This window comes from Hemicordylus capensis, chromosome 6 (genome assembly GCF_027244095.1).
Source record: "Hemicordylus capensis ecotype Gifberg chromosome 6, rHemCap1.1.pri, whole genome shotgun sequence".
NCBI lineage: Eukaryota > Metazoa > Chordata > Lepidosauria > Squamata > Cordylidae > Hemicordylus > Hemicordylus capensis.
Window position 1 is genome coordinate 116,057,223 of NC_069662.1, and position 10,270 is coordinate 116,067,492.

The following is a 10,270-nucleotide window of genomic DNA, read 5'->3' on the forward strand; positions in this document are numbered from 1 at the left end:
CAGCACCCGGGGCTCTTTACTTTGGAAAAGAGGCGACTAAGGAGAGACATGATCGAGATGTATAAAGTTATGCATGGAGTGGAGAGGGTGGACAGAGAATTTTTTTCTCCCTCTCTTACAACACTAGGGGTCACCCCATGAAACTGAAGGTTGGGGGATTTAGGACCGACAAGAGGAAGTACTTTTTCACACAGCACATAATTAATCTATAGAACTCTTTGCCATGGGATGTGGTGATGGCCACCAGCTTGGATGGCTTTAAAAGGGGCTTAGACAAATTCATGGTGGACAGGTCTATCAATGGCTACTAGTCTGGTGGCTGTGGGCCACCTCCAGCCTCAGAGGCACGATGCCTTTCAATACCAGTTGCAGGGGAGCAACCACAGGAGAGAAGGCATGCACATATCTCTTGCCTGTGGGCTCCCCAAAGGCATCTGGTGGGCCACTGTGTGAAACAGGATGCTGGAATAGATGGGCCTTGTGCCTGATCCAGCAGGGATGTTCTTATGTTCAGCATTAAAAGTATCAAAACTATAAATCTAATTAAAAGCCTGGATGAACAAATATGTCTTCAGTGCCTTTTAAAAAGTTGATTAATGTAATTAATACAATGTTGATTCATGTAACACACTGTACATTGGTCTGCCCCTTAAGACCCTTTGGAAACTAATTTTGGTGCAGAAAGCAGCAGCAAGGGTCCTGATTGGCACTAGATATTCGGGCCATATCACTTTGCTACAGTATCAGCTGTACTGATTACTGGTGTGTTTCCAGACATGATTCCAGTTGTTGATTATTTTAGGGCTTTAAAGCCCTAAATGGCTTAGGACCTAGATACCTGAAGAACTCCCAAATGAATCTCCCTAGGCCCATTAAGATCTTTTAGAAGGGTTCTCCTGCATGTCCTGCCAGCATCTGAGGTTCAGCTAGTGGTGACGTGTGGGCTGCCCTCCTCCATGGTGGCCCCTGCCCTCTGGGATGCTCATCTGCCCTCAGACAGACTCTTCTTTTGCAGCAGACAGGGTATGCGTTCCTAAATAATAAATCAACAAAACTATCTCCCGCTTATAAATGTTGCCTTCTTTCTCCATTCCAGCTCTCTTCATTTCCTGAGTAGTTCCTTCCAGCTTGGTCTCTGTTCCAAAAGCTTTGACCCAGCTTTGACTCCCCTCCCCTCCCCGCTCTTCTTTGTTGGGTGTTGAGATGCTTGTGTGAGTCTTTTACCATTCATTCCAATCTCCTGCTTTAGAAAGTGGGTAAAACAATGAACAGTAATGCTCAGCACAGCCTACAGCTCATCACCTAAGAGGAATCTGGTCCTTGAGAGTCCCTGGTGACCTTAGCAGTGTCAGAGATCCAATAGGAGCTAAAAAAATTCCAAGCCTGCATGCAGTTAGTATGAAACTCTTTCTCTGTGAGTGTGACAAGATTGTGTGTTATAGTACAGTATGAATATAAATTTGCTACCAGATTTAAGCAAGACATTGACTTGTGTGCACAGATCCAATCTATTGTCAAACCAGCAAACACAAACTCTGTTTCAGTGATACTCTGCATAGGTACTGAACAGGAAATGTGATATGCGTGGCTAACGTGATCGACAGGAGTTCTGTGGAGGATATGTTTAAAATGGATGCTCAATAATTTGCTGAAGAAGCAAATAGGTTATTGAGATTGTTAGAAGGCACTTCAACCAGCATAGCTAGCACAAACTATTATTTAGTGGGGAAAGCTAGGAAAACTCTCTAATTTGCTGGATCCTGGCCAATAAATAGAGATTGGTCTCCTGGCCAATAAAAAGAGACAGCTGGCCGCAAAGCACGCAAGGTTTCCTTCTGCTCTTTCTCTTCTTCATCAGAAATGCATGAGTACTGTCTAAGGGATGTCTTGCACACCATTAATGCAAGAGCTGACAGTGAGCAAATTATTGACCCAGAGAGGCTGATATCAGAGAGAGAGCCACAAATAAAAAGTACTTCAGGTAAAGTCTTCAGGTAAATACTACTGTTTTGCCAACTCATGTAAAGAGACTTACTCCATCACCTAAAATTTAGTCTTGTCTGTTGACTTCTCTCTAGTTCATGGAGGTTCTTTTTAATCAACTGAATGCATCTTCTACTTTGTTTTCTCAACAAGGAAACTCAAACTTTGGAAATCTTAAGTGAAAATGGGAAAGGAGATGGAAATAAAGTGCATTTTAAAAATCTGGACAGATAAAGGCAGCTAGCATGAAGAAAAGATGCAGAACTTAAAATAGGAACTGGGCAATCTAAGAGATAAAGAGGCTCTACACACGATCAACATGTGGAGCCTAACTGGACTCAGTGGGGAGAGTGGGCACAGGAGCAGAGAGCCGTCCCTGGGTGGCCGGATCAGCCGCCCACGTGACTACTGGCTACGTCACGGAGTCGGTAGGGGCGGCAGGGATCAGGGGCCGCATGGCCCTCCAGAAGTCCCAGGATGTTCTCAGGGATACCCCCCAGGCTGAAGTCCCAGGAAGCCCTCGGGGAGACCTCCAAGGCTGGGAAGCTTGTTGAAGCCTCCCGGTCGGGGGTCGCCTTGTGTATTGCCACTATGCAGCGCCGCACCATGGTGGCACATGATCAGGAAAACCAAGATAGCAGAGCAAGCACTCCACTAACCTCATTTTAGGGGAGAGGCTGTGCGTCCGATTGTTCTTACGATGGAGGGAAACCGGGCTGGGCTCCCTTAGCCCAGTTTCTTTCCATCGCGAGAATAGCCTCAAGGAATTGAGATTTTGGATACAGGCCAGGTTCAGACATAGAGGATAACCACAGTTATAGATGGTCGAAGCTGTAACTGCAGTATGCCCGAAAGTGCAAAACCGCGGTTATGGGCTGAAAGCTCACTCCATGTTGCCTCGCCAAACTGCAGTTAGAACCTTCGGCTTACTCTAAGCTTCGCCGCCAACTGTGGTTTTGCCACCAAAGCAGTACGCCCGACTGCTGACCCAGCTATAACTGCAGTTTCATGTCCATTTCCAAACCCCAATCATAAGGGGCGGCAGCACAGACCCGCCCTAGCTCCTCCATGCTTTTGACACTTCTCGCTGGCAGCCTCCTGGGAAACAGGCCATGCCCCTCCTGTCAGTCATGCAGCGATGGAGTTGCCAGGCTTCAGGGACACCACCACGCCCCGTCCTGGACTGGCCAGCCTGTCAAGCCCCACAGCCGCTCAGGGGCATTCTCAATTCCACTCTGTCCCTTGCGCCCCCTACCTGGCAAGTGGTAGAACGAGGGCTTGGGATGACAGGACAGGCACTAAGTGCTTTGCTCCCTGAGAAGGGAGCAAGAGCCATGTGTGGTCACAAGCACAGACACTCTTAAGTGGCAGCACAAGCAGGGCACCCCATCATGGTGCCAGGAGTGGGGGGCAGAGTACAAAAGGCAGATCCAAGTAGGGAAGCTGGAGCCGCCAAGTTCTATTCTTTTCACAGAAAGGTTGGGGAAAGGGGCCCCAGCCCCTTCCCTGGCTGGGGATATGTGCTCCCTAAGTCTTGCTCATGAGAAGAACCATCTTTGGGCAAAATTTACCAGATGGTACTAGCATAGTGCTCAATGGTACTCATGTTGTAAGCTGCAAAGGGCCCATTGCCCCACGGACAGCTCTCTCATGAGAATGGCAGACTAAGGGGAGCGAAGGAGGATGCTCTAGGCAGGAAAGCTGCATCGACAGGCACTTGACCAAGTGTTGTCCTGGTCTCAATGACTGCCGCCAAGCCACTGTCAGATCCTCCACCCTGCCAGTGTGTACGCCCATGTGTGGGTGTGCACCACTACCTACAGACCTGAAGGGCAAGCCTACCATCTCAGGGCATCTGGCAACTGGGGCTCTCCTCTCCTGGGAATCTCGGGACATCTGCATATGGCACCATGTGGGACCCAGCGCATGAGGTTTGAATGGGTTTAAAGGTCCATGACCAAACCCCGTGCCCACTCCATGCAAGTGGGTATGCCCTGGCAAATGGCCCCCTCATGAGAGGGATAGCCAGTATGCACAGAGCATTTCCTTTTTGGACAGGGAGCAAATATCCCCGGGTTGCTTCTGTCTGGCTTTGAGGGTCTGCCACAAGCAGAGATTCAGGACCAGCAAAGTTATTCTTTTTATATACTACATATTATATATAAGTTTATACCTATATATTATATATAGGTTGGGGAAGGGGGACCCAGCCCCTTCTCCTTCTCGGAGGGTAATACCCTCCAGGCTTACTCATGAGCAGGGCCAGGAGGCTGGATAGGCAATGTACCTTCATCAGTGTCTGCACCAAAAACAAGGGCTGAAGAGGGTGTCTGGTCATGGAGACATCCCCAGACAACTCATGAGTAGAACAATCACAGGGGAGGAGAGAGAATTGCCGAGTGAGAACTCTACTGATGCCTGATGGCAAAACATCCTTCTCCCATGGCCAGCCCTCTCACAAGAGTGTCAGGCCATAGGGGCTCTAAATGCCTTTTGGGTGGTGGCCCTGGTGATACCTCTCCATGTCTTGGGGACTGAGGCCAAGCTGCTGCAGAACTGTGCCCCCTGCCAGCCAATGTTAAGATGTGGCCCCCTGCCTGCGTCCCCAGGGGCAATGGCACCATCCCAGGGCAGCTGGAAACCGGAGATCCCCTCTCCCACCAATACACATGCCGGGAGAACTGTACACGGCAGCATGCCGGGCCAGCTCTGGGAATTTTGAATAGTTTGAAGGGTCCATGCCACAGCTTATCAGTACCACCCATGCAAATGCTTTGGGTGGGGGTGCTACTGGCAGGTTTTGAAAGGGAGCCCCCCAGCAGGGATTCCTGACCAACCAAGTTCTGTTCTTTTCACAGAAAGGTTGGGGAAGGGGAGCCCAGCCCCTTCCCCTTTGTGGGGGTTCATGCCTCCCAGGATTTATCATATTCAACACTGGTCACTAGGTCAGTCTTGGGTCAACCGAGAGCCTTTTTCAAGGATCAAGCCACCTGACCCGGGCATGAGAGGGAAAGACAACTCACAGACAACTCATGAGAAGGACCATTGTGGGAGAGAGACAAATGCCCGGACAAATCATAGCTGCTTCAAGAGGGCAATACATCCCCTTTTCCCAGCGACACCTCCCTCACGAGAGTGCCAGGCCATGGGGGCTCTGAATAAAGCCAGATTGCTGTGTGCAGGCGAGCCTTGGGAAGGGCCACTCCAGAGACTGCTTTCCTTATCTTGGGGACCGCAGACAGGCTCCTGCAAAACTATGTCCCCCTCCAGCATGCCTGCCCATGTGTACATGTGCTCCCCTGCCAATGCCTCGGAACAGCCGCCCCACTGCCCTGGGGTGGCCAGAGAATGGGGGCTCCCCTCTCCTGCTATACCCCACACATGCAGATCTGCATATAGTGCAGAGACAAGGCAGAACTCAGGATCATGATTGGGTTTAATGGTCCGTCCCAGTGCCCCCCCCCCAGGCAATGACACTTGGAGTGCCTAGATGTCTTCTGGGTGTATGCAGAAATCTGCACAAGGAAGGGGGGGGATTGGGGGAACTGTTCTATTCTTTGCAAAGAACGGGTGAGGAAGTGGGGCCCAGCCGCTTTTCCAGGGTGGAGTGAGGGGTTACAAACCTGAGCAGGGTCTGTGGGATAAGAATCACTCGTTACTGAAGCAATGCTGCCTCTGTGATGATGGTGGCTTCCCAAGCCCACGTGGACGATGCCTGGTCATGAGTGTCAGGTCGTGGTGCTCCGAGTAGAGCTGTGTTGTTGTGTGTTGGGAAATGGTGGTCAGGGGTGTCACAGAGACTGCTTTCCTGATCGCAGGGATGGTGGCCAATGTGCCCAGGAAACAAGCCTCCTGCCTGGCCATGCAAACCTGTGTACAGGTGCAACCTCGCCTGCAGTCCCTGCACAACCCTGCTGCTCCTGGGTCAAAGGAGCAGAGGAAGGTGCCCTCTTCTGCTATTCCCCGCACCTGCTTATCTGCAGACAGCACACAGTCAGAGCAGACCTGGGATTTTTAAACATGTGTACGTTTGGCCCACTTCGCGGCTGTGCATGCAGCCAGGTTATGGCACAGGGCGTGTCAGGACGTCTTCTCAGGTGCTTTCAGTAGGGATGTGCATGGACCCGGTTCAAAGGTGTGGGGGGATTTCTTGAAGGATGGGGAGGGTGCACATTTCCCCCACCGGCATTGCCTTTTCAAACAGTCCAGTAGGGTGACAGTACATCATGACATGCCAGCGAGCATGACATCTGCACACACATCGTGACGTGTACCAGGACTTCTGGTCCGAGGAGGCACAGGGCAGCACCATTTAAAAGACAGTGCTGGCGGGGGGAAATGACTTCAGTTGTGAGCCCATTATTGAGAACTATGTAATTAACGACCAACAACTGCCTTGATCCTGTAGGAGAAGTTTGTCATAAGCCATTCCTGGGTTAGTTGGTTCAGCCTATTCTTAGGCATTCTGTTCTTGAAGGAGCAACTTCTCACCCTGGTCCCCATTTTGCTCATGGATAACCAGGTTGTGACTGTGGTCAGAAGAACTTTTGATCAGCTTTGACTTGTGTGCCAGCTGTGGCTTTTTCTTGAGAAGCAGACCTGGCAATACATGCCTTGGGCATATCAAGATGAGATTACTGCAGTGCATTCCACATGAAACCTCAGCTGTGAAAAATGTGACCTGAATTCCAGAGCACATAACTGTGATTTTGTTCAATCTGCATTGAATGCCAAGTTGTTTCCAGCCACAATTTAAAGTGCCAGCTCATGTGGGAGAAGGCCGTCCATCCAATATCCTGGCTGTAATTTTTTTTTTTTAGGGCTTAATAGATAAAAAGCCCTACACGGTTCAGGACCAGAAAATTGGATGGACTGCCCTCTGATACATGAGTCGGCCTGTTTGCTGTTTCCATCATCAAACACTTACTCAGTATCCTGTTGCCTTCAAGGGTCTGGCTGGTTAGGATACAGAACAGGGTCTTTTCAGTAGTGACACCCAAGTTGTGGAACTCTCTGTGTAGGAGACCTCCTGTCATTGGCATTTAGGTACACTGTTTCTGCTTTGTGGTATTATGACTTTTCCCAATTTTTATTTATTTGACTTATATACCACCCTTCCAAAAATGGCTCAGGATGGTTTTGCTACTTTGTTTTGATGGTGTTTTTTAAAATTCTGCTGTAAGCCTCCTTGACAGTACCTTCGGGACAGAAATGTTGAGGCACGCGCTTTTAAATAAATAAATAATGGAAGTAGAGGGTTATGAACTATATACTGGCTCACAAATGTCTACCACCAGTCTAAGGAAGATGTCTTCTTGCAGCGATGTTCTATTCAAAAACACACTGCCACTGGCTGCACATATGCAGTAGCCTCCCTGGCTCTGAAGCACAGTGTGATCATGGGAGCTCCATCGCTCGCCATGAGCACACTGTGCTTTAGTGCTGTGGAGGCTACAGTGTATATACAAGCAGTAGCAGTATGTCTGAGGAAGGCGCATCTTCCTTAGACTTATGATGGACTGCATAGTGTCTGTAAGAATAGCAATAGAGTATTTGTCTTCTTGATGCCTAGGCCACTTGCACTTTTTGGATCTTAATCCAAAAAGCATATTAACAGCTACCCGGCTGGACTAGGCTGTTTTGGATCTGACCTTTCTTGAGGGTGGTGGGTAGGGTTCTTGTCGTTTGAGGTTACTGGGATTTTAGCTGAAGGCCTCCTAGGGCTAACCCCACCCCATTCTGCTGCAATTCTGATACATTGAATAAATGCATAGCAAAATGTTTGATTAGTGGGCACGTACTCATATGAAAAATGATTTTAGGATTCCATCTCCAAGTGAAAAAAAATCTATTTCAAGCTCATAACATTGAAATATGTCAAGTTTGTTACTTAATTTTTGGTGAAATCTATTCCCCAAGTAGTTTGGACTGTAATTCAACTACCCTTCCGCTGTGAAAGCCAGGCTTTGTTGCCAGACCACTTGTGTGTAACCCAGCTCCTTATTCCATCCTGTTCCTCCCACAGAATGTGAATGGTATCAAATACCATGCCAAGAATGGCCACAGAACACAGATCCGCGTGCGGAAGCCATTCAAATGTCGTTGTGGGAAGAGTTACAAGACAGCTCAGGGTCTGCGGCACCATACAATCAATTTCCATCCACCAGTGTCTGCTGAGATTATCAGGAAGATGCAGCAATAACATGCTGGTCACAAATGTGCCAAGGAATCCTCACCAGCAGTTGCTGATTTTCAAGACAGCCACCTTCTCTGGGGGAAGCACAGAGCACCCCTTAAAAGAATTTAAATGCATGCTTTACATTTCCCCCCCTGTAATTTTGGTATGATGTATCTTTGTAGAGTTAATGATTTTGTACATTTGCACATGTAATCATCATGCCCATATACATCACTTTGATATAAAGGTGCTAAAAGCTACAGATTTTTCAAAGTATTTTCCCCCCAAAGAGGAGAATGAGAGGATGATGTATATTAACTTGTTCTGCAGTGTTAAATAAGGATGGGGAAGGGGAAGAAAGCTTGGCACTGAGATAACTTCAAGATTGTAGTGTGATTGAAGCTATTCAGCACATCAGTTCATGTGCTTGCAAAACCAAAACTCCTCCCTATTATCCACCTGGTTAATATGCCTTATGTAATAGAGATATCTGTGGGATAGCTAGGTATTGGAATTATAAATAAGAGAATGTTTAACAAACATATGCTAAAAATATTTTCATACTCAAATAACATACATACAAAGGTGTGCTTGCTGTATTTTATATTATCTTGCAAATCCTTTTCTCCTCTGCAGTGCTGAAAAATCTTGGTATTTGTAGTAAGTCACTCTAGCATTAGAATTCCTACTTTTGTCTATACAGGATGTTATAACGTTAAAGGCCCATCAGATTCCTCAGGACTGAGTTCCCCTGGTCCTGTTCATGTTCCCCAGTATCTACTACTAGAAGACACTTGGAAGTGAAGTGCAAATTTTGTGAGAGAAATTATCTTCATCTTAGATGAAGGTCTTAAAAGCACTTTGTAGTTCTCTATTGCCAACAAATTTAAAATGTTTTATGTGTTGCCAATTCTTGCGACTGCTGTCCAGGTGGGAGCCAGTGGTTGCCAATAAGACTTCTAGGCATGATTTAAGGAGGTACACTTTTTGTGTTATGGAAATGTCTCATTCCATTTGCATTGTACCTTCAGATTTTTGTAAATATATATATTTTTTAACTTACCGTAGGTTATTGCATTCCACAAATTTAGCATTAAGTTTCTTTCTGAACTATGAGACATCATAAGCCTTACTGAAATGAAGTGCTTCTTGAAGCAGGTACTCTGCGATAGTTCTGGTTGCAGGTCTGTCTCAGAGTTGCTTGTGTCTGGACCATACCTGAATGCTTCGTTTATTTGATGCTCTCCTGCCTTCAGCATTCTCCTCTTGTATAAGTGCTAGTCTGAAGGTTTATAGTTTACGAAGTATGCAAAAGCTACATTGATAAAAACTGGGAGGCTTTCTCCCACATGAAAAAATGTTAAGTTTTACAATTAATCCTCTTCTGTGTATTTTGTATTTATAAATATAAATATATATATATATATATATATGAATAACATGGGAAATGTGAGTCTCCATTCTTTTAGAATAGGTATCAATTGAGGGGGCAAGGATTCTATAACTGGGTAAGAAAGCTTTTACTGAACTTCTAAATCCCTCATAATGAGGGTTGAAAAGATTTAAAACAAAACCTCCTTTAAAGAAATCACCCTTGATTCATCTTCAGGAAGGTACATTTTGTAGCACAAGTGTCAATACTGGTGTAAGAGGATGATCCAGACATAAGAACCAATTGCTTGTACTTACAGCCCTAGTACCCATTTTCCAATATTTTGACTTCGGCATATTTAGCTCTGCTCGAAGTAAAAAAACTGGACAGACCAACTTAATCCAACAGCTAAACAAAATAATGTTGTTGCATGTCAACTCCTTTCCACTATTAAAATCCAGTTTCTATTTACCTAGTCATTGTGACAGTATTAAACAGGTAAAAATGGGACTATTTTGTTATACTGTGTATAGTGAATGTATTGTTCTGTGTCTGTGAAAATGTGCTTTAAATTATATTTTCCTATATTTTGTTGGGGACAAAGTCGATTAATTTTGAAGTCACAAGAGGTTTGTTTTAGAACTTGAGTGCCACAAAGTGCATCAAAATTTCTTTCGATAAAAGCTGCTTCTAAATGTAAATTGAATCACATTTAATAAATTGCCTCTGATCCAAAA

At 46.3% G+C, this 10,270-nt stretch overlaps 1 protein-coding gene across 1 annotated transcript in view; it reads left to right on the plus strand.

Moving 5' to 3' along the window:
• JAZF1 (JAZF zinc finger 1) overlaps positions 1-10,270 on the plus strand; it is a 220,025-nt gene extending 209,755 nt beyond the window's left edge. Inside the window, exon 5 of the mRNA XM_053265045.1 lies at positions 8,009-10,270. Within this exon, the coding sequence (XP_053121020.1) occupies positions 8,009-8,185 (177 nt within the window). The 3' untranslated portion in view covers positions 8,186-10,270. The remainder of the gene's footprint in view (positions 1-8,008) is intronic.